This window comes from Mobula birostris, unplaced genomic scaffold (assembly GCF_030028105.1).
Source record: "Mobula birostris isolate sMobBir1 unplaced genomic scaffold, sMobBir1.hap1 scaffold_328, whole genome shotgun sequence".
Classification (NCBI taxonomy): Eukaryota; Metazoa; Chordata; class Chondrichthyes; order Myliobatiformes; family Myliobatidae; genus Mobula; species Mobula birostris.
The window spans coordinates 371,148-396,226 of NW_027276345.1; the positions used below are offsets into that span (position 1 = coordinate 371,148).

Here is a 25,079-nt window from a genome sequence, read left to right on the forward strand (position 1 = left end):
AGAATATTTCTCTGGTGCCTCCTGCACCCTCTGCTTTCCCTTCCTTCTTTTCCCAACCATGATTCCCTTCTCACTCCCAGAATCAGAATTAGAATCACTCACATATGTCCTGAAATTTGATTTTTTTTTTTGCAGCAGTACAGTCCAACACATAAATTTACTACAGTACTGTGCAAAAGTCTTTGGTATATATGTGCACAGAATTTTACACAGTAATGTAATGGGTAGAATGGGTTTGGAGAGCTATGGTCTAGGTGCAGGTCGATGAGACTAGCAGAATAATATTTTGAAGGTCCTGTTTCTGTGCTGTAGTGTTCTATGACTCTCTATCAGAACTTCTTCTGCAGTGGCTCTTCTGCTCAGTGTAGACAATACCTCAGGGCAAATTACTGAGCAATATGGGAGTAAGAACAAATGATGTGACAGGGCTTATATTAGGATTGTACTTGGAAAAGAGAAAAGGAATACTATAACTGATGCACAGCTTCATCAGAATAAATAAAATTAAAACATGCTGAAATATTCATTATCTTCTGAAAAGTTTGAAGTTTTAATGTGTCTGATGAAGACCTTTGGTAAGAACTGGAATGATGGAAAATAAGTTAGTATAATATCTTCCAGTGAGTGCACTTATTTTCCCTCCTTCCAAGTCCTGATTAACATTCTTCAACATGAAACATTAATTTTGATGCAGAGAACGAGCTGTTGGATGAACTCCGGGTCAGGCAGATACTGCCTGATCTATTGAGAATTTTTGATCAGATTCCAGCATCTGCAGTATCTTGTGTCAACATCAATTCTCTTTCCACAGATACTGTCTGACTCCCTGTGTATATTCAGCACTTTTTAGGGTCAATATGATTTGGGTCCCACCAGAACAGGAGAGCCGGGATGTTTCAATCACCTGCACTCCAATCTGAGCGCCTACTGTGTAAGTGCTGCTCACTTGCAATTATCCACTAGAAATACCATCATACATTGCATAAAATTGTAAAGAAAGTACATTTACAAACTTCAGCTTTATCAAATAGTTAGTAGGAAAAAGAAAAGAATAAAAAATAAAAAAGGGCCCATTACAGTTAACAGTCCTAATGTGCGCCTAATTTGGAGCTCACCTTGAAGTTGTCTTTATCTCTCACACGCTGGGCCCACGGTCTGCGTGAAAGCACTCACCACATTCAGAATGTCTCTCGAAATCCATCTCGAACAAACGGGCTCCCCACGGGAGTACTGCTCCTTTCTCCTTGAAGCTATTCACCAGCACAAAGCACCTTGTGCAACAGGGATGGCATCCTCAGCCACCTACCCTCCTGTCCTCTCCCAGCTCCTGCCAAAAAGACCTCGACCCTCACCAGTGTCCACCAAAAATCGTCTCTACCTAGTGTTCTCTAGAACCTTCTCCTAATTCCACAATCCTGATCAGATGACATGACATTCCTAAGCTGAACATCATAAGCCTCATCTTTAATGGTAACCCAAACACCACCAACAGAACACACTGCTTCTACAGAAAACCATTAAATGAAATACCCTACACATTAGCGGTAAAATCGTAACCTGGGTATTACAATTAATTTATGGGAGTAAGGGGCATTTCCTCCATTTACTCCCTGAATGGAGATTAACCTGTCATAGTTACATCACTCTATTAAAAGATACAGTATATGATACTGACATACAAAGCACAGAGTTCTTTGGAGATTTTACATGTTACTAAAGTTCACCATCAGCAATCAAGCTAGCATGTTCTCCATTCTCCACTTGTATGCAAATTATAATATCTATATTGCATTTTTTTATTGTTTTATTAAAGTGTATAACCAGTGTTTTTGATGATTCCTACTTATCAATCATTTTTGAAAATAGTTATAGTAATGCTACAAAACCCAATTCTGATCTCAGCAACTAACCAATTAGATGACAAGAAAATTTCATACATGCTAACACCAATCATTTTTTAACTTTTGAGGAAGTTTACCTGCTGATGTCTGTATATGAGTTTCCTCAACAGATTTAGTCAGCGATGTGATAAGAGAATTTTCTGCTGTGGAAATGCACTGCCCCTCAATCAAGTTCTTGTTACAGTCATCCAAGCTGATCTTATCCGGGGACACCATATTGTAGGTTGAATATCCTGTCAGGTCAATGAGGTCTTCAACAACCTTTGGCTCATTACGATCCTTCTCCAATTCCACATCTTGGCTCACCTCATTTAGTGGAGAGAATTCCGGGATGGATATACCTTCATCCTTTGACATAGGGCTAGAAACAAAAATACTACAGAATAAAATATGTCTACAATTTACTATCAGACCTGTTGAACTTCCACTTGACCCATTCATTCAGTTGCTCTCCCCACAGATGTAATCTCACCTGTTGACTATTTTCAGTATTTACTGTTTGACATGCAGTTGTTTTGATTTTCATTATCACACCTTTATTGATAATGTAGGAAAATTACAGTGTTCCCAAGGTTATATTGTGGTGTACTATGTCATGTTTACGTATAGGAAATTTCACTAAATAGAAAAGTATATAATATGAATAAGCAAAGTGAATACTCACAAATTACAATAAAAACAGGGAATATTGGAATCTCTCAGCATTTTCTAATCCTTCCTTGGAATTGAGAAGGAGAGAAAATAAGCATTCCAACTAGAAAATAATATGCTAACTTTTTTTTTAAACTTGCCAATTCTGAGGAAGGTCTTTGACCTTCCCTATCTGTTTAGCACAGATGCTGGGTGACCTGCTGAGTGTCATAGAATGTAGAACAGTACAACACAGTATAGGCCCTTCAGACCACAATGTTGTGCTGGCTCTTTAATCTCCAAGATCAATCTAACCCTTCTCTCCCCATAAACCCCCAAGTATTTATTAATTTGCCTATCTAAGACTCTCTTAGATGTCTCTAATGTGTCTGCCTGTACCACACACTTGGCAGCATGTTACACGGCCCTACCACTCTGTGTAAAAGAAAACAACCTCTGACACCCCCTCGACTTTCCTCCAAACACCTTAAAGATATGCCGCCTGGTATTAACCATTTCTGACCTGGGGAAAAACTCTCCAGTTCTCCACTCTATGCTTCTTATCAACTTCTGTCAAGTCACCTCTCAGCCTCCTCCTCTCCAAGAGAAAAGCCTTAGCTCACTCAATCTACCCTCATCAGACATGCTCTTTAATCCAAGCGGCATCCTAGTAAATCTACTCCGCACTCTCTCTAAAGCTTCCACATCGTTTATTTAATGAAGCAATTAGAATTGATTGCAATACCTCAATTGCGATCTAACCAGAGTTTTATAGAGCTACAACATTACCAGAATCAGAATCGGGTCTATTTTATTTATTTATTGAGATACAGTGCAGAATAGTCTCTTCCAACCCTTCGAGCCTCACTGCCCAGCAGCCGTCTGGGGGTGAACCATGTTTTCATAAGACAAAGTACACAATGGTCCCTGATGTCCCTCTGGTACTGCAATCTTGCTCTGAAGTCTTAGTTTTATTTTTCAGTGACTGTACATTCACCAGTAGGGGAGTTGGGAGTAGGGAGTGGGGGGCAGGGGTGGTCTATGGGGTCTGTAGTTCAATTGTACCCGAGTCCAGCGCACTTCCCTTGCTTCCTTTTACTCAAAAGGGAACTGCACTCACAGTCTAAGTCTACCATCTGGGGTCCGCCAATTTTGAGGATCAATAGATTCTTTAGATGTCTTAAAGATGTGTTGCTTACTGAAGTAGACATGGCTGTGCCTGTGGATTTCAGCTGTAGCAGTCCTAAGTGGGAATTCTGACGATTCCCATCAGGGCTGCGTGCAAAGAGTCACCACTTATCAGTGCCATCCTGAAGAGCCATTCATAGCTCTTGAACTCAATCCCATGACTAATGAAGTTCAACAGAACATATGCCATCATAACCACCCGGTAAACTTATACTGCAACTTTGAAGGATCTGTGGATGTAAATCCCAGCATCTCTCTGTTCCTCCACACTGTAAAGAGTCTTGCCATTAACCCTGTATTCTGTCTTCAAGTTTGACCTTCCAAAGTGAATCACTTCACATTTTTTCAGAGTGAACGCCATCTGCCACTTCTCAGCCCAGCTGTACACCCTGTCAATGTCTCGTCGTAATCTACCATAATACTCTCCATACTATCGACAACACCACCAACTTTCATGTCATCTGCAAACTTACTAACCCAACCCTTTCACTTCTTCATCCCAGTCATTTATAAATAACTCACAAAGGGCAGGGGTCCCAGAACAGATCCTTGCAGAACACCATTGGTCACCAACCTGTAGGAAGAATACACTCCATCTACCACCATCACCTACCTTCTGTGGGCAAACCAAATGTGAAACTATGCAGCTAAATTTCCCTGGATCCCATGCCTTCTGACATTTTGAATGAACCTACTTCTGAGGAACCTTATCAAGTGCCTTACTAAAATCTATATACACCACATCCAACACACCACCTTCATCAATATGTTTTGTCAATGTGTCAGAGTATTATTTCAGGTTTCCAGCATCTGCAGGCATTATTATTCTCACAATTAATATATCCAATTTCATTTCTATGAAATATTTACCACCTCATTCTAGATTGTAAAGTTTCCTTAAGTTTTTATCCATACCAAATGGGCATCATCATCCTGGTTTGGTGTTCTGCTTGTTTGCACTCAAGTTCATGCAAACTTCTATATTACCTCTACTTCAACCACTCTGATAGCTTTCTGTGAGACTGTTTCTACAAGAGGTATTTCCCTTCCGTATACCGATCTCTCTGTTTTCTCTCTTACCCCCGTTATGTCTGTTTTGCATTGAATTCCAAATCCAACCTCACTCCAAACCAGGTGAAAATGACTTTCACGAATCACTATCTTTATCTTTATTCAGAACAATTCTCATAAATCACAAGAAATTTTCTCAAAACTCCTCAGCTCCAGTAATGATTCAAGTATATGAACTCTTTCCTCCTCCTTTGAGCTCTTCTAAAGATGTGCTAATGTAAAAAAAAAAACGGGTCTGAATTCAATCAAATTTATTTATAAAGAGCTGGTCAGCCCCAATCTGACATGCAGCCTATGTGTTCCAGGTTTTTCTCATATCTATCCTTGCCGGAACCCAACCCACATCAGCTCTAGTTTTGGTTCTCTGCACTTTCAATTAATTGAATGCACGTGGCACATGATTTCTTTGTTCAGCCACATCTTTCAGCATTTTTGCCTTAAAAACTCCCTTTTATTGTTTCCCGTCCTAAGATGCTAGACCTCAGATGTTAATCTGTATCTGCAACAAAGTTCTGGAAATAATTTATTCCAAATTTGTTGAACTGTAACCTGAAGGATGTAATACTACAAACACAGAGGTGGTAGGTCTTCTTCCTCCTTAGCCCATTATTAAATTTTATTTTCTTTTCCTATGATATATTTTTTGTCAACTGTTGACTCCTTGGTCTCACTGTCACTAATCAGTTTATAACATCTTTTACCTTTGATCAAGTACTGAACCTCAAGTGGTTTCACTCAATGAATATTTTAGTGGGGTGGGAGAAGGAGAGAGAGTCTTCTTAAGACTTTCTTGTTCAATTGATAACACTGGACAACAAAGATTTTGCTTCCTGAATATTTTTTGGAGTTTCTTAGGGAGTTTGGGCTGCTGATCATAAAAATCACCTAAAATTTCCCTTGTAGAAATTGCCTATATTTGTTATTTCAATTTATAATTCAAGTCAATTAAAATGTTGCCCACAATGTAAGCTGATAAGTTTTCTATCTTGTCCAGGCATGCCTCCGCATGTTTAGTCAGGGCAGGACAGGTTTTAGAAAGGCTATAAATTTCCATGAAGGATTCAATATTTGAGACAGATATTTCCCAGAATAATTGATGCCAAGATTAAGGAAGGCATTTTTGTTGGTCCACAAATAAAACAGGTCATCAATGAAAGCAATTCAAATAACTTAAAGTGGGACCGGAGAAAATCACATGGAAGGCATTCAAGAATATTGTTAAAAATTTTCTTGGCAACTACAGAACAGCAAACTACATGCAGCTGGTTGACAATATGCTTCAAGCACACAAAATCATAAAGTGCAACATGTCACTAAAGATTCATTTTCTGCATTCCCAGTAAATCTTGGCGCTGTCAGTGAAGAGCACAGTGAAGGCTTTCACCAGGACATTGCGGTGATGAAGAAACGGTATCAGGGCAACTGGAATCCATCAATATTGGCTGATTATTGTTGGATGCTTAAGCAAGAAGCCTCAGACACTGAGTACAAATGCAAATCATCAACAAAACATTTTTAGCTTAGTTGAACTATAGTGGAGTGTTTATGCAATTAAATGCATTATATTCAATAAAAATTAATTTCTACTTTCTCCAAATTCCTACATGATATAAGTAGTCTGAAATTACATGTTCAAGTAGTCTATCATAACCACAAAAAATTCTGAGGCAGCAACACTTCAGAAAAAATTTGTTGTAATTGGCTGAGCTGGGCAATGTTATTTCATTGTTGCCTCCATAGGCCATCTCTGGGTAAAGAATAAAGAATCTCTGGGTTAGCCTAACGTCGGTGGTGGGGAAACTGCTGGAGTCAGTTATCAAGGATGTGATAACAGCACATTTGGAAAGCGGTGAAATGATCGGACAAAGTCAGCATGGATTTGTGAAAGGAAAATCATGTCTGACGAATCTCATAGAATTTTTTGAGGATGTAACTAGTAGAGTGGATAGGGGAGAACCAGTGGATGTGGTATATTTGGATTTTCAGAAGGCTTTTGACAAGGTCCCACACAGGAGATTAGTGTGCAAACTTAAAGCACACGGTATTGGGGGTAAGGTATTGGTGTGGGTGGAGAGTTGGTTAGCAGACAGGAAGCAAAGAGTGGGAATAAATGGGACCTTTTCAGAATGGCAGGCAGTGACTAGTGGGGTACCGCAAGGCTCAGTGCTGGGACCCCAGTTGTTTACAATATATATTAATGACTTAGATGAGGGAATTAAATGCAGCATCTCCAAGTTTGCGGATGACACGAAGCTGGGTGGCAGTGTTAGCTGTGAGGAGGATGCTAAGAGGATGCAGGGTGACTTGGATAGGTTGGGTGAGTGGGCAAATTCATGGCAGATGCAATTTAATGTGGATAAATGTGAAGTTATCCACTTTGGTGGCAAAAATAGGAAAACAGATTATTATCTGAATGGTGGCCGATTAGGAAAAGGGGAGGTGCAACGTGACCTGGGTGTCATTATACACCAGTCATTGAAAGTGGGCATGCAGGTACAGCAGGCGGTGAAAAAGGCGAATGGTATGCTGGCATTTATAGCGAGAGGATTTGAGTACAGGAGCAGGGAGGTACTACTGCAGTTGTACAAGGCCTTGGTGAGACCACACCTGGAGTATTGTGTGCAGTTTTGGTCCCCTAATCTGAGGAAAGACATTCTTGCCATAGAGGGAGTACAGAGAAGGTTCACCAGATTGATTCCTGGGATGGCAGGACTTTCATATGAAGAAAGAATGGATGAACTGGGCTTGTACTCGTTGGAATTTAGAAGATTGAGGGGGGATCTGATTGAAACGTATAAGATCCTGAAGGGATTGGACAGGCTAGATGCAGGAAGATTGTTCCCGATGTTGGGGAAGTCCAGAACGAGGGGTCACAGTTTGAGGATAGAGGGGAAGCCTTTTAGGACCGAGATTAGGAAAAACTTCTTCACACAGAGAGTGGTGAATCTGTGGAATTCTCTGCCACAGGAAACAGTTGAGGCCAGTTCATTGGCTATATTTAAGAGGGAGTTAGATATGGCCCTTGTGGCTACGGGGGTCAGGGGGTATGGAGGGAAGGCTGGGGCGGTGTTCTGAGTTGGATGATCAGCCATGATCATAATAAATGGCGGTGCAGGCTCGAAGGGCCGAATGGTCTACTCCTGCACCTATTTTCTATGTTTCTATACTGACATATGGACAGGAAAAACATCCATAATATTATTAAATTAATTCATTATAGTACAGTGGCAGTATGGTTCCCATATTGAGTGATGCTGTGCATTTTCTGACTTATGTACAAAATCAGTTTAGGACATTGTCCAGCGCCATAAACTCAGAATTCTTATTATGGAGCAACAGACAAGATACTGGAGGAACTTGGTGGGTCAGGCAGCATCTATAGAAGGAAAAGGACAGTTAATAGTTCAGGTCGAGATCCTTTATCAGTCCACTGTACATTTCCCTCCACAATGCTACCTCACCCACTGAGCTCCTCCACTACCATGTCGATTGCTCCATATTCTATATCTGTTGACTCCTTTCTCAGCATGATAGTAGTTCTTCCAGGGCTTTGATCCTGCATATTTTAGCGGCTTTTACAGCCCAACAACACTTTCCCACCTCTTATCCCACTTTCTTATGCTATTGGTAGCTGTTTAAATGAAATCCATTTAATTTCAGGGATTTCACTCCTTAAAGCTTTCCACCTCCTCAGTTCCCCTTTTCCTTCCATGGTCCTTAAGCTCTTTCACATATCCAAGTTTTAATCACCTAACCTAATATCCACTTTAACCCGGTAATAATTCTATGAAACATTTCAATATATGAATGGTATTACATAAATACAAACTAGTGACTAATTTCTAAAGTTCTTAACTTTGTAAAAAAAATGCTAATGGATAGAATAACATGGCGATATTAAAATGTAACATTTTATAGGCTTGATTATTCAGGTGTCATTGATATGTACATTTCCCAAGTTAAATTTTCCAGCAAATCAAAATTCCTTCTAAAAACAACTACTTTTATTCAAGACTTGTAGACAAAAGAAACTACAGATGCTAAAACCTAGAACAACATACAAAATGCTAGAGGAACTCTGGGTCAGGCCTCACCTGTGCAGGGAAATCGATAGTCAAATTTCTGCTTAAGATCCTTCATCATGACAGAGGAGTACATAGAGGGGAAGGGGTAGGGCCCCTGAAAAAGCATCCGTAATTCACCAGACACACTAATCACTTGCTAATCTTTCCACTTCCTGTATCTTTCTACCCAGAACGTTAATTGCCCATTTCCTTTTGCAGATGCTGCCTGATCCACCAAATTTTGATTTCAAACTTGTTCCTGGTTTTTCTGCTTTTCTAGAACTTTAAGACAATGTGCAAATGCAATAGACTGTTTTCTCCAAAGTGAAAAAGAACACAAAATTTTAAATTGGAAATCCCCAGAATAATGTATAACAAAATGAAATTGAACTATTAGTTTACTTTCCTTATTAATAGAGCCATGCTAATAAGCCATCCCACCTCACATCCATTGACTGTATCTCATCTGTAGACTCATCCACACTGTTGGGTTGCTCATCCATTTGCTCAGTTGCTGGCACCACTTCCAGGTCTGGTATGGCTTCAGGTGGGGTCACAGCAGAATGTGCCATCTCATCCTGCTTGCTTTCTAAACAAAGCAGTGCTGTGCTGACTTCCACTAGAAAACAAGGATATGATGTTACACTAGGTCTCAGAGAGCACATTGCTGACCAGAATCTGCAGAGGTACATTTTTATTAGAGTCAAAGATTTCACATTCCACCAAGCTGAGAAGATTTCAGAAATTACTATTTTATAACAAATGGCTACATTGTCAGTGAAAAAGCATCTATAATTCATCACACAAAATAATAATTCAAAAATAGATGGAAGCCAAAGTGACCTCAGAAAATTAAGAACACATTTTACAGTTTACCTGAGTTGCAACAAAAATCTAAACAGTGGGAGTGCATATCAGTATATGACCGGTCCCTAATCATCCTCTGGGCTTAGTGGATGATATACAGTACACATACTGACCAGACAGCCTTAGTCCTGAAGGAATAAGGTTCTGGATCAAGAGCCTTTTCCTTCCAGCTAGGAATGCTATGTTTTTTCTGGCCAATGCTTGGGAGACTTCAGTCTGATTAATTGGTTCTAACAGGACAGTTTAGGTTTTGGAGCTTAGTAATTGGTTTTGAGGGTTGAAATTTTTGAATACTGAACCATAGTCAGTGAAGAACATCCTAAGGTGTGCATCTTCATTGTTCAAAATGTTCTACAGCTGAAATGGCCATCTGCTGGTATCCTGTTGTGATGGTAGGCAAATTGGAACAGATCCAAGTCATTCCTCAGGCAGAAGTTGATATGCATCATGACCAACTTCTCAAAGTACTTTATCACAGTGGGTGTGAGTGCCGCTGGACAATCATCACTGTGGCAAGTTATCACCTTCTTCTTGGGCACCGGTATGCCAAAGGAAGAGGTTGAAATTGTCAGTAAACACTCCAGGCAGTTGGTCAGCACAGGTCATCAGTACTCAGCCGGGTTCACTGCCTGGGCCAGATGCTTTCTGTGGGTTCACCCTCCTGAAGAATGCTGCCATGTCAGCCTCAGAGACTGCTATCACAGGATCGTCGGTGGCTATGGGAGTTCGTAAAGATGCCTCCATGTACTGTCACTCAAAGCCAGTATAAAAAGCATCGAGTTCATCTGAGACTGAAACCTTCTCATTATTTATGGATCTTGGTTTTTGCTTTTTAGGAAGGGATAACATTCAAGCACTGCCACAGCTGTCAAGCATCCTGTGATTGAAATTTGGTCTGGAATTGCCAAGTCGCATATGAGAGGCTTGGTTGGACCCTGTCACCTTCATGCCTCCTGCCAGTAAGTCAATCTTTTATCAACGCTAATAACTTTCCTGTAATACCATGGGCAAACTCGTGTGCGGCACCTTGTCAAAGGCCTTCTGAAAATCCAACTAAACAACATTGATTAACTCTCCTTTACCTAAATTGCCTGATAATTCCTCAAAGAATTCCAATAGATTGGTCAGGTAGCATTTCTCCCTAAGGAAACCATGCTGACTTTGGCCTATTTACTCCTCCAACTACAGGTTTCCCCCGCCATCTGAAGGTAGAGCGTTCCTATGAAACGGTTCGTAAGCCGGAATGTCGTAAAGCGAAGAAGCAATTACCATTTATTTATATGGGAAAATTTTGTGAGCGTTCGCAGACCCAAAAAATAACCTACCAAATTATGCCAAATAACACATAAAACCTAAAATAACAGAAACATATAGTAAAAGCAGGAATGATATGATAAATACACAGCCTATATAAATTAGAAATACTTCCCTACAACGGTTGCCTGCACTGTTCTCCGTAGCGAAAATCTCACGCAAGCGCAACATTCTCTCCAGTAACCTTTAAGCTGTGAAGCTGCCAAATCATACCAAATTAACACATAAAAATACACAGCCGATATAAAGTAGAAATAATGTATGTACAGTGTAGTATCACTTACGGGAATCGGGAAGACAGCGAGCACACTGATGATGGTGTGTTAGACTGAGTCGTCGGAGGTTGGGGTGGTGCAGTGGCCCCCAACCTCCAGGTAGCGAACCGATACCGATCTGCGAAGCATGCAGTGGTACAGCGGTAGCCGGGACGCACTCAGCACATCTTTAAGAAAAAAACTGAAATAAACAACCTAATTAATTAGCTTGTTTATCTTGGCTTTTTTCTTAAAGACTTGCTGGGTGCCTCCCGGCTACCCCTGCATTCTCTGCGAATCTGTCCGCGACTCGGGGGTTGGGACCACTGGGGTGGTGGGACACGGGGGTGTCATCTCATCTTCGATCAGGACAGGCAGGTCATCTTCTTCTATGTCTGCCTGCCTCGATGTCAAAGATCAAGGTTCGTTGTCAGCTGTGGCTGATGTGAAAGGCTTGAAAAACGACAGTATGCTTGACTGCTTAGCCTCGCACATTTTTCTATCATACAGTTCTTTGTAAAACCATCTTACAAATATGCCCTAAACCGACGTACCCTTTCAAAATTAAAGTCGTACTTCATCATTGCAGCGAAAATCTCACGCAGTTGCTTCACGTTCAGTTCCTGGACGACTTCAGTTTCGCTACTGCATTCGGTTTTGATTGTTATCCTTTCCTCTTCCAATTGCATCAGCTCTTCATCTATCAGTTCTTTGTCATGGGATGCCAAAACCTCTTCAACATCATCTTCGTCAACTTCCACAAGCCAAACTCACTTTGTCCTTACTTCGTTCACCGTGATCGAAATGCTTAATTATGTCTAGTTTGACGCTAAGTGTAACACCCTTACAAGCTCTTTTAGGCTTTTCTGATACCTTAGAACTCATCTTGCAAATGGCTGCTCAGAGGCACGTGTTTAAGCAATGCCGGCGAGAATGCCGTTACGAATCCGGGGGAGAGTGGCTGCTCGGGGCGTGTGCTGTTTTTTTTCGCGCGCTGCTTTTTTCTTAACAGTGAAAACACCTTCTGTTAGCGAAAACAGGGAACTAATGTAGGTCTGTCATAACAGTGAGGTTTCGTAAAGCGAACGTTCGAAAAGCGGGGGACACCTGTACCCTGAAACTTCATCGCCCCACCCCTAACAGTATCCAAAGTGGCATACTTAGTATTGAGAGGAATGGCCACAGTGATACTCTGTGCTGTCAGCTTGTTTCCTTTCCCTCCTGACAGTCACCCAGCTACTTGCCTCCTGCCACTTAGAGGCGACTACTTCAGTGTAGCTCCTATCTATTATCTCCTTATTCTCCCAAATGAGCTGACGGTCATTCAGTTGCAGCATCAGTTCTCCAACATGGTTTGTAAGGATCTGCAGTTCAATGCACTTCGTGCATTTGTAGTTATCAGGAAGACTGGAGGTCTCCCAATCCTCAAACAAAGAACATACCACTAACCTTACACACATTCTCACCACATTAACTATGTACTAATAGACGAAGAAAGAAAAAAACTTAACTAGAAACTTACTTCGAGCCTTTGCCTCTTGTTACCCAAACCTGACCACGCTAACACCGGCCCACTCACACAATAGCCTTGCTTCTTTTTATTGACCATTGTCAAGTGTCTCATAGATCATTATGATTGAAGCCCACCAAAAAGTTTGGAAAGACCTGAGCTACTTTTAAACCTCCCTCTTCCACAAGTGAGTGCTCATGATGATTGAAGCCCTCTGAAAGGCCCAAGCTCTTTTTAAACCTTGTGCCACTTCATCCACAAGATGTGCTTGTGATGATCAAAGCCCACTGAAAAAGGTTACAGGTTACAGTGATGTACATTTTTCCACTCATAATGGTCATAGTGCTTTGGCAATACCCAACAGATTAAGCCAGCAGAATTATTCCAAAGACAAGAAATTCTACAAATTCCAAAGTTAAATTTCTGTTGGAAATCCAGAACAACACTCACAAAATGATGGAGGAACTCAGCTGGTTAGGCAGCGTCTATGGAAGTGAATTAATAGTCAACGTTTCGGTCTGAGACCCTTTCTCAGATCTATTCTGTGCCTATTCTATTTAATAAGACTGCAGTGTAAAGCATGTCCAAAATATGAAGGCAGGACCATCTCCACAGACACTCTAGCAATGTTATCATGGACAGATACATCTGCCACAGACAGATTGGTGAGGTTTACCCTTTTCTCAGACAGATTGGTGAGGATATGCTGAGATGGGTTTACCCTTTTCTCGGTTAACTACCACAGACCCACCTGGCAGCTGTGTTCTTCAACAATTGGACAGATGTGGTGTAACCAAGCCACTCTTGGTGGTGGACATTACAAGTTCATCCTGTAATCTTATCTGGACTTAACAAGCAATATCTATAGAGGCATGTGTGTGCACCAGGTAGTCATCAGCTGATAAAACTTCAAGTACATGCACTGTCGCATGCTAATTCTGCTCTCATGGCTGGTGTCTGTTTTCAAACTCAGGTTGCAGCCACTGATTTAGACCATTTACAGTTCACTTCTTATTGTATAATAGATGAGTGGGCTTCCTTCTCAACCCATTGCAGCCAGCAGAATAGGGACAGGCACTCACTGCCTCAGAAGGCTTTCCAAATGACAGGAAGGGGCCATGTTCTCTCAAGCCATCAGAAGACTTTGCTACTGAACCCATTCCAACTTGCACCTCTCATAACTCATTCACCTTGCTCCACAGGTCCCACGTATCCCCTTGCTCCACGGGTCCCGCGTATCCCGTTGCTCCACGGGTCCCGAGCATCCCCTTGCTCCACGGGTCCCGCGCATCTCCTTGCTCCACGGGTCCCGCGTACCGCCTTGCTCCACGGGTCCCGAGTACCTCCTTGCTCCACGGGTCCCGACCATCCCCTTGCTCCACGGGTCCCGCGCATCTCCTTGCTCCACGGGTCCCGAGTACCTCCTTGCTCCACGGGTCCCGCGCATCCCCTTGTTCCACGGGTCCAGCGTACCGCCTTGCTCCACGGGTCCCGAGCATCCCCTTGCTCCACGGGTCCCGCGTACCGCCTTGCTCCACGGGTCCCGAGTACCTCCTTGCTCCACAGACCCCAAGTATGTATGGTATTTTCTGCTTTTATTTCAGACTACTGTAAAGATGGCGCCAGAGGTTTCCGTAGACCCAGGTGATTTGTTCCAGTTCGTCCATGAAACAGATTATTTTTCTTTCCACGTTTTTCTTTTCTTTTCAAGGTGGCTGGGATCCTATCGGAGTCCATGATCTACAGCTACAGCTCAAACTATGGTTCTCCGTGAGCGGTGGGTTCTCAGACTGACCATGTGGCCTGGTGTTTCGATATCTCCAGAAGCGGCCTGGAAGAGATGTGTCTTGGGGGTGGCGGGTCTGTCCCATAGATCAGTGGTCCCCAACCACTGGACCGCGAGGAAACTATATGATTTGGCGATATGAAACGATATGAGTCAGCTGCACCTTTCCTTATTACCCTGTCACGCACTGTTGAACTTGAACACCACCCCCCACCCCCGTCGGCCCGTCCACAAGAATATCGTCAATATTAAACTGGTCCGTGGTGCAAGAAAGGTTGGGGGCCCCTGCCATAGATGACCCGATTCATTGCCGATGTCGCTGACTGGAGACTAAAACATCGGGACAGATGGCGGTGTGCACTGCTGTTGGAAGAAGGCCCTGTACTCGAGCGATCCTCTCCCTCTCTCTGATGATGAGTGAGAGCGAGTCAGGGGACTCGGAGAAGTGACGTGGTAGATTGTAACATCGGAACAGCGAGCTGATGTCCACTCTCGTTGTTGCTGGGGGATGGGTGATGCTTCTGCTGCTGCTTCCGCATGCAAGGGGGAGAGGGGAACCTTGGGGTTCTGACGTTGCTGTCATTCATTCTTTGGGGTTTTTACTCTTTCATGGATGTCTGTGAAGAGTAAGAATTTCAGGCTGTATACTGTATACATTCTCTGATATCAAATGGAACCGTTTGTTTGCTTTTCACGGATTCATCTTTTTCCTAATAGAACTGCCTCTAGTATTTCAGAGCCACAACCCAGAGGATGAACATCAGAGGCAGGGTGGTGCGGGGGGGGGGGGTGGGTGTGGGTGGTGGAACTAGAGGATCATCTTTTGGTCACTCTGTGCACATCTTCAAAATCTGTCACAGGTGAGGCAGGACATGAATGAGCCAGACAAGTGGTAGGGTAGTTTGTGAAGTGGTGTGACCCCCTCCACCACCTGTGTGCCCCAAAACATGGACTCGAGTTTCTTCTCCACTTCAAGCAGCTATGGCCAGGAACTCACAGGAGTCAGTGGTATAAATTATTTCCCAAATGGGGAGAAAATTAAAAAAATCAGAGGTGTAAAGGGACTTGGGAGTGCTTATGCAGGATTCCCTAAAGGCTGAGTCAATGGTACGGAAGGCAAATGCAATTCATTCATTTTGAGATGAGCAGAATATAAGAGCAAGGATGTGATAATGAGGCTTTATAAGGCATTGATCAGACCGCACTTGGAGTATTGTGAGCAGTTTTGGGCCCCTCATTTAAGGAAAGATGTGCTGGCATTGCAGCGGGTCCAGAGAGGTTCATGAAAATGATTCCACGAATGTATGTAGAGCTTTTGATGGCTCTGGCCCTGTATTTGCTGAAATTTAGAAGAATGAAGGAGGATCTCATTGAAACCAATTGAATATTAAAAGGTCTAAATAGAGTGGAAGTGGGAAGGACGTTTCCTGTAGTGAGTCCAGGAACAGAAAGCACAGGCTTAGAATAGAGGATCATCTATTTAGAACAGAGATGAGAAGGAATTTCTTTAGTCAGATTGTGGTGAATCCGTGAAATATAGCTGACTATGGAGTCTAAGTCATTGAGTGTGTCGTCAGGGAGTGAAAGGTTACAGTGAGAAGGCACAAGACTGAGATTGAGAGGGATAATAATTAATCCATGATGGAATAGTGGAGTAAAGTCAATGGGCTGAGTGGCCTAATTCTGTTCCTATGTCTTATGATTTTATGGTATGTTGCCTCTTTTTCTAAAGAGGTGTGAAGGATATCGACCTGGTAACCTCCTCATGACAGAGCATTTCAGTTGATGTGAAGCTTGTGATCAATGTAACCTTCTCATAGAAACATAGAAAATAGGTGCAGGAGTAGGCCATTCGGCCCTTCGAGCCTGCACCGCCATTCAGTATGATCATGGCTGATCATCCAACTCAGAACCCTGTACCTGCCTTCTCTCCATACCCCCTGATCCCTTTAGCCACAAGGGCCACATCCAACTTCCTCTTAAATATAGCCAATGAACTGGTCTCAACTGTTTCCTGTGGCAGAGAATTCCACAGATTCACCACTCTCTGTGTGAAGAAGGTTTTCCTCATCTCGGTCCTAAAAGGCTTCCCCTTTATCCTCAAACTGTGACCCCTCGTTCTGGACTTCTCCAACATCGGGAACAATCTTCCTGCATCTAGCCTGTCCAATCCTTTTAGGATTTTATACTTTTCAATAAGATCCCCCCTCAATCTTCTAAATTCCAGCGAGTACAAGCCTAGTTCATCCAGTCTTTCATCATATGAAAGTCCTGCTATCCCAGGAATCAATCTGGCGAACCTTCTTTGTACTCCCTCTATGGCAAGAATGTCTTTCCTCAGATTAGGGGACCAAAACTGCACACAATACTCCAGGTGTGGTCTCACCAAGGCCTTGTACAACTGCAGTAGTTCCTCCCTGCTCCTGTACTCGAATCCTCTTGCTATGAATGCCAGCATACCATTTGCCTTTTTCACCGCCTGCTGTACCTGCATGCCCACTTTTAATGACTGGTGTATAATGACACCCAGGTCTCGTTGCACCTCCCCTTTTCCTAATCGGCCACCATTCAGATAATAATCTGTTTTCCTGTTTTTGCCACCAAAGTGGATAACTTCACATTTATCCACATTAAATTGCATCTGCCATGAATTTGCCCACTCACCTAACCTATCCAAGTCACCCTGCATCCTCTTAGCATCCTCCTCACAGCTAACACTGCTGCCCAGCTTCGTGTCATCCGCAAACTTGGAGATGCTGCATTTAATTCCCTCATCTAAGTCATTAATATATATTGTAAACAACTGGGGTCCCAGCACTGAGCCTTGTGGTACCCCACTAGTCACTGCCTGCCATTCTGAAAAGGTCCCGTTTATTCCCACTCTTTGCTTCCTGTCTGCCAACCAATTCTCTATCCACATCAAGACCTTACCCCCAATATCGTGTGCTTTAAGTTTGCACACTAATCTCCTGTGTGGGATCTTGTCAAAAGCCTTTTGAAAATCCAAGTATACCACATCCACTGGTTCTCCCCTCTCCACTCTACTAGTTACATCCTCAAAAAATTCTGAGATTCGTCAGACATGATTTTCCTTTCACAAATCCATGCTGACTTTGTCAAACCCAGGTAATTGTTTACATGCTTGGCTTGATGGTAGGAAGCAAACAGTGATGGTGAAAAGCTATTTTTCAGAATGGAAGTCTAGGACTAATGATGTGCCTGAAGGATTAGTGCCAGGGTCACTACAAGGTAGTCAGAGTACAAGGTATGGCTAGTAACAGTCAACAAGGTATTAGTTGCTGACCAATTGATTCGGGGAGGGGGAGCTTTGCACGGGTTGGGGAGAAGAATTTTTAAAAAAGGAGCGTTTTGCAGGGCTCTGCACATTAGTGGTGGACCAATCAATTCAAAGAGAGAGAGAGAGCTTTGCACAGGTTGGGGAGAAGAGTTTAAAAAGAGTGTTTTGCAGGGTTCGGCCATTAGTGGTGGACCAATCGATTCGAAGAGATAGAGATAGAGATAGAGATAGATTTGCACAGGCCAGGGAGAAGAGTTTAAAAAATGGAGCATTTCGCAGGGCCCGGTGCATTAGCGATGGACCAATCAATTCACAATTCATGAGCAGGAACAAATAAAAGAGTCAAAGTAAAGCAGCCATTATCTGAGTGGACCAGTGTAGGAGTGGGAACTTGAGGATTTGGCTCAAGAGACTTTGGTGAGGAGGCACAGATAAGCAGTAGGTAGGGCTTTTGTAGTGGTTGAATGAAATTCACCAAACTACAGCTAATTAAATAAAGCGATGATGTAGGATCAGGTGTAGCTGCATGATGTGGGAGCTGATGGACCCCGTTGTGGTTCCTGGTGACCACATCTGCAGCAAGTGTCGGCGGCTCGCGGAGCTCAGGCTCAAAGTTGATTTCCCGGAATCTGAGCTTCAAACACTGCGGCACATCAGGGAGGGGGGAGAGTTACCTGTGTTCTCTGTTTCAGGAGGTAGTCACACCCATTAGATTAGCTGCCTCAAGTTTGGTCTGTGGTCAGGGACAAGAGGGTGTGACTACGAGTGAGGCGAGTAGTGGGATCCAAGAGGCAGTGCTGGAGGAGCCTCAGCCCTTGAGCTTGTCCAACAAGTCTGAGATTCTTGCTCCCTGTGTAGATGAGAGTGGGGGCTGTAGGAAGGATGAGCAACCTAACTGTGACACTGTAGTTCAGGGAGCCATTCAAGAGAGGGGAGAGAAGAGCAATGTGGTAATTGGGGGTAGTACAGTCAGAGGAATGAACAGTTGTGAGGATAGAGCATCCCGAAGGCTGTGTTACCAGCCTGGTACGTGGGTTTGGGACATCTTATCTGACCTGCAGAGAAATTTGCAGTGGGAGGGGAAAGATCCAGTTATCATGGTCCATGTGGGTACCAATGACATAGGGAAAAGGAGGAAAGCAGTTCTGCTGAGGGAACTTGAGCAGCTAGGGACTATGTTAAAAAGCAGAACTGAAAAGTTGGTAATCTCTGGATTACTACCTGAGCCATGTGCAAATTGGCGGAGGGTCAGGAAGATTAGAGAGTTAAACGTGTGACTCAAGGATTGCTGTGGGAGAAGTGGGTTTGAATTCATGGGAAATTGGCAGCAATATTGGGAAAGGAGGGAGCTGTACCAATGGGACGGGCTCCACCTGAATCATGATGCGACCTGGATCCTGACAAATCGCATAACCAGGGCTGTGGATAGGGCTTTAAACTAAATAGCAGGGGAGTGGGTTCAACAGATTGGAGATGTATGGATAAAGTAAAAAATAAAAGTGTGGATAAAGATAAAGAAAAAACAAAAGATGATAAAGAGAAATGCAAGAGTGGAGTGAAGAAAAGTCAAGTGCAAAAGGGGGAAAGATTGCAGGATTTTAAAGCACTATGAGTGTAAGGGCACTTTATTTGAATGCCATAGTACAGTATTCGAAATAAGGTCAGTGAACTTCTGGCACAAATCAGTATAAAGGGGTATGATTTAGTGGCCATTACAGAGACATGATTGCAGGGTGGAGAGGACTGGGAATTAAATATCCAAGGATATCAGGTAATACAGAAGGACAGGCAGGAAGATAAAAGAGGTGGGGTAGCACACTTCATTAAAGATGCGATCAAGGCAATAGTGAGAGATGATATAAGATCGAAGGAGCAGAATGTTGACTCCATCTGTCAAAGTTCGCAGATGTCACTCAAGTAGGTGGTATTGTAGACAATGAAGAAGGTCATCAAGAATTACAGAGGGATCTTGATCAGTGGGCTGATGGCAGTCAATCCAGATAAGTGCAAAGTGTGACATTTTGTGTAGTCAGGCCAGGGTAGGACAGTCAGAGTATACTGTTGGGCCCTGGGGAGTTGTGTAAAAGAGAGGGACTTAGGAGTACAAGTGTATGGTTCCCCACAAGTAGCACCAGAGATAGACAAGGTGGTGAAGAAGGCTTTTGGCACATTGGCCTTCATCCGGCAAGGCCGTTATATACAAGTTGGGACATTATCCTGCAGTTCATCAAGACATTGGCAAGGCTGCATATGGAACACTGCATGCAGTTTTGGTTACCCTGTTATAGGAAAGATGTTATTAAATTGAAAGAGTGCAAAGACAACATATGAGAATGTTGCCAGACCTGGAGATCCTGAGTTAAAGGGAGAACTGGCATAGATTAGAATTTACTCCTTGAAACTAAGGGAGACTGAAGGTGACCTTATCCCAAGGAAATGAAATCAAAAACTACAGGACATAGGCAAGAAGTGAGAGGGGAAAAGCTTTAAAGCAACCTGAGAGGTGAGGTAACTTTATCATGCCAAAATAAGTAATTGTACAGGTACATTTACAATATTTAATTTGAACAAGGTCCTGAAGAGAGAATATAGGGAGTTAGGTAGAAAGCTGAAAAGCAGGACATCCAGAACAGTAATCTCTGAATTGCTGCCTTTGCCAACGTCACTGAAGGTAAGAATAGGATGGTTTGACAGGTGAATGTGTGGCTGAGGAACTGGTGCAGGGGGACAGGGTTTCAGATTTCTGATCATTGGGATTTTGTCCGTACAAAAAGGACAGGTCACACCTGAACCCAATGGGGACCAATATGCTTGTGAGAAGGTTTGCTAGAGCTGTTGGGGAGGATTTGAACTAATTTGGCAGGGGGGATGGAGACCAGAAAGATAGGGCTGAGGATGAAGCAGCTGTGTACCGAGACTGTGAGGAAGGACAGGCAGTCAGTGCAATGAGGTTCAGTGTAACATGGGGGCAAAATCGAACAGGATGATGAATACAGGATCAAAGATGTTATATTTGAATGCATGGAGTATACAGGATGAGGTAGATGATCTTGTAGCACAGTTAGAGATTGCCAGATATGACACTGTGGGCATCACTGAGTTGTGGCCTGATCATAGTTGGGGGCTTAATATCTAACAAAACACCTTTTATCAAAAGGACAGGTGGGTATGCAGAGGGGTGGGGTGGCTCAGATAGTAAAAAATGAAATCAAATCCACAGAAAGATGTGACATAGAGTATGATCAGAAGACGTAGAATCCCTGTGGGTAGAGTTAAGAAACTAAAGTTAAGAAAGTCAAAAGATCCTGACGTTAGTTGTATAAAGACCTCAAAATAGTAACCAGGATGTGGGATTCAAATTACAACGGGAGATAGAAAAGGCATGTAAGAAGGGCAATGTTACAATAGTCATTGGGGATTTCAATATATAGATAGATTGGGAAAATCAGGTTGGTGATGAATCACAAGAAAGGAAATTCGTAGAATGGCTACGAGATAGCATTTTAGAGTAGGTTGTGGTCAAGTCCACGAGGGGAAAGGCCATTCTGAATTGGAAGTTGTACAATGAAACAATTTGATTAGGGGGCTTAAAGTAAAGAAACACTTATGAAGCAGTGATCATAATGTTATAGAATTCACCCTGCAGTTTGACAGGGAGAAGCTAAAGTCAGTTATTTCAGTATTATATTAGAGTAAAGGGAATTACAGAGGCACGAGAAAAGAAATACTAAAGTTGATTGGAAGGAGGCACTAGCAGGGATGATGGCAGAACCAAAATGGTTGGAGTTTCTGGGGACAGTTGAGAAGGTGCATGATCAATACATCACAAAGGTGAAGAAGCATTCTGAAGGGAGGATGAAGCAACCATGGCTGACAAGGGAGGCCAAAGACAGCATAACAGCAAAGGAGATGGAAAAATTAGTGGGAAGTTAGAGGATTCAGAAAATTTTAAAAAACCAACATAAGACAACTAAAACAGCCATAAGGAGAGAAAAGATTAAATATAACATATAAACCATATAACAATTACAGCATGGAAACAGGCCATCTCGGCCCTTCTAGTCCGTGCCGAACTCTTACTCTCACCTAGTCCCACCGACCTGCACTCATCCCATAACCCTCCATTCCTTTCCTGTCCATACATCTATCCAAGTTAACTTCAAATGACAACATCGAACCTCCCTTAACCACTTCTGCTGGAAGCTCGTTCCACACAGCTACCACTCTCTGAGTAAAGAAGTTCCCCCTCATCTTACCCCTAAACTTTTGCCCTTTAACTCTCAACTCATGTCGTATTGTTTGAATCTCTCCCATTCTCAATGGAAAAAGCCTATCCACGTCAACTCTATCAATCCCCCTCATAATTTTAAACACCTCTATCAAGTCCCCCCTCAACCTTCTACGCTCCAATGAATAAAGACCTAACTTGTTCAACCTTTCTCTGTAACTTAGGAGATGAGACCCAGGCAACATTTTAGTAAATCTCCTCTGTACTTTCTCAATTTTATTGACATCTTTCCTATCATTTGGTGACCAGAACTGTACACAATACTCCAAATTTGGCCTTACCAATGCCTTATACAATTTCAACATTACATCCCAACTCCTATACTCAATGCTCTGATTAATAAAGGCCAGAATACCAAAAGCTTTCTTCACCACCCTATCCACATGAGATTCCACCTTCAGGGAACTATGCGCCATTATTCCTAGATCCCTCTGTCCTACAGCATTCTTCGATGCCCTACTATTTACCATGTATGTCCTATTTTGATTAGTCCTACCAAAATATAGCACCTCACATTTTTCAGCATTAAACTCCATCTGCCATCTTTCAGCCCACTCTTCTAACTGGCCTAAATCTCTCTGCGAGCTTTGAAAACTTACTTCATTATCCACAACGCCACCTATCTTAGTGTTACCTGCATACTTACTAATCTAATTTACCACCCCATCTTCCAGATCAATAATATATATGACAGACAACATTGGACCCAGTACAGATCCCTGAGGCACACCGCTACATACTGTCTTCCAATCTGACACACAGTTATCCACCACTACTCTCTGGCATCTCCCATCCAGCCACTGCTGAATCCATTTTACTACTTCGATATTAATGCCTAACAATTGAACCTTCCTAACTAACCTTCCATGTGAAACCTTGTCAAAGGCCTTACTGAAGTCCGTATAGACAACATCCACCACTTTACCATCGTCAACTTTCTTAGTAACCTCATCAAAAAATTCAATAAAATTTGTCAAATATGACCTTTCACGCACAAATCCATGTTGACTGTTCCTAATCAGACCCTGTCTATCCAGATAATTATATATACCATCTCTAAGAATACTTTCCATCAATTTACCCACCATTGACGTCAAACTCACAGGCCGATAATTGCTAGGTTTATTCTTAGAACCCTTTTTAAACAATGGAACAACATGAGCAATACGCCAATCCTCCGGCACCATCCCTGTTTCTAATGACATTTGAAATATTTCTGTCAGAACCCCTGCTATTTCCACACTAACTTCCCTCAAGGTCCCAGGGAATATCTTGTCCGGACCCGGAGACTTATCCACTTTTATATTCCTTAAACGTGCCAGTACTTCCTCTTCTTTAATCGTCATATTTTCCATAACTACCCTTCTTGTTTTCTTTACCTTACACAATTCAATATCCTTCTCCTTACTGAATACCAAAGAAAAGAAATTGTTCAAAATCTCCCCCATCTCTTTTGGCTCTGCACATAGCCGTCCACTCTGATTCTCTAAGGGACCAATTTTATCTCTCACTATCCTTTTGCTATTAATATAACTGTAGAAACCCTTTGGATTTATTTTCACCTTTCTTGCCAAAGCAGCCTCGTATCTTCTTTTAGCTTTTCTAATTTCTTTCTTAAGATTCTTTTTACATTCTTTATATTCCTCGAGCACCTCATTAACTCCAAGCTGCCTATATTTATTGTAGATCCCTCTCTTTTTCCGACCCAAGTTTCCTATATTCCTTGAAAACCATGGCTCTCTCAAACTTTTAATCTTTCCTTTCAACCTAACAGGAATGTAAAGATCCTGTACCCTCAAAATTTCACCTTCAAATGACCTCCATTTCTCTATTACATCCTTCCCATAAAACAAATTGTCCCAATCCACTCCTTCTAAATCCTTTCACATCTCCTCAAAGTTAGCCTTTCTCTAATCAAAAATCTCAACCCTGGGTCAAGTCCTATCCTTCTCCATAATTATATTGAAACTAATGGTATTGTGATCACTGGACCCAAAGTGCTCCCCAACACATACCTCCGTCACCTGCCCTATCTCATTCCCTAACAGGAGATCCAACACTGCCCCTTCCCTAGATGGTACAACTATGTATTGCTGCAAAAAACTACTTTGCACACATTTTACAAACTCCAAACCATCCAGCCCTTTTACGGAATGGGCTTCCCAGTCTATGTGTGGAAAATTAAAATCTCCCACAATCACAACCTTGTGCTTACTACAAATATCTGCTATCTCCTTACAAATTTGCTCCTCCAGTTCTTGGTCCCCATTATGTGGTCTATAATACACCCCTATAAGCGTAACATCACCTTTCCTATTCCTCAATTCCACCCAAATAGCCTCCCTGGACGACTCCACTAATCTATCTTGCCAGAGCACTGCTGTTATATATTCTCTGACAAGCAATGCAACACCCCCCCCTCTTGCCCCTCCTATTCTATCACACCTGAAGCAACGTAATCCTGGAATATTTAGTTGCCAATCACACCCCTCCTGCAACAACGTTTCACTAATAGCTACAACATTATGTTTCCAGGTATCAATCCATGCTCTAAGCTTATCCACCTTTCTTACAATGCTCCTAGCATTAAAATAGATGCAGTTAAGAAACTCTCCACCTCTTACTCTCAGTTTATCCTTAATGGAGCAAACAACTTTGTTATCTTTTTCTTCCTTGTCCCCTACATCTTTGGTCTGAGTGCTCCTGATCTCTGTCCCCTGCCTATCCTCCCTCACACACTGTCAACTAGCTTTCTCTATTTTTGAACTAACCTCCTCTCTCCTAATCTCTTTAACTTGATTCCCACCACCCCAACCATTCCAGTTTAAAGTCACCTCAGTAGCCCTCGCAAATCTCCCCGCCAGGATATTGGTCCCCCTAGGATTCAAGTGTAACCCGTCCTTTTAGT

The 25,079-nt window shown here is 42.5% G+C and overlaps 1 protein-coding gene across 1 annotated transcript in view; it reads right to left on the reverse strand.

Moving 5' to 3' along the window:
* Nucleotides 1-1,135: 1,135 nt before the first annotated feature.
* Nucleotides 1,136-25,079, reverse strand: part of LOC140192978 (uncharacterized) — a 52,784-nt gene continuing 28,840 nt past the window's right edge. The window contains exons 7-9 of the mRNA XM_072250444.1: nucleotides 9,296-9,473; nucleotides 1,979-2,262; nucleotides 1,136-1,155 (exon numbers count right to left, since the gene is read on the reverse strand). Coding sequence (XP_072106545.1) covers nucleotides 1,136-1,155; nucleotides 1,979-2,262; nucleotides 9,296-9,473 — 482 coding nt within the window. The remainder of the gene's footprint in view (nucleotides 1,156-1,978; nucleotides 2,263-9,295; nucleotides 9,474-25,079) is intronic.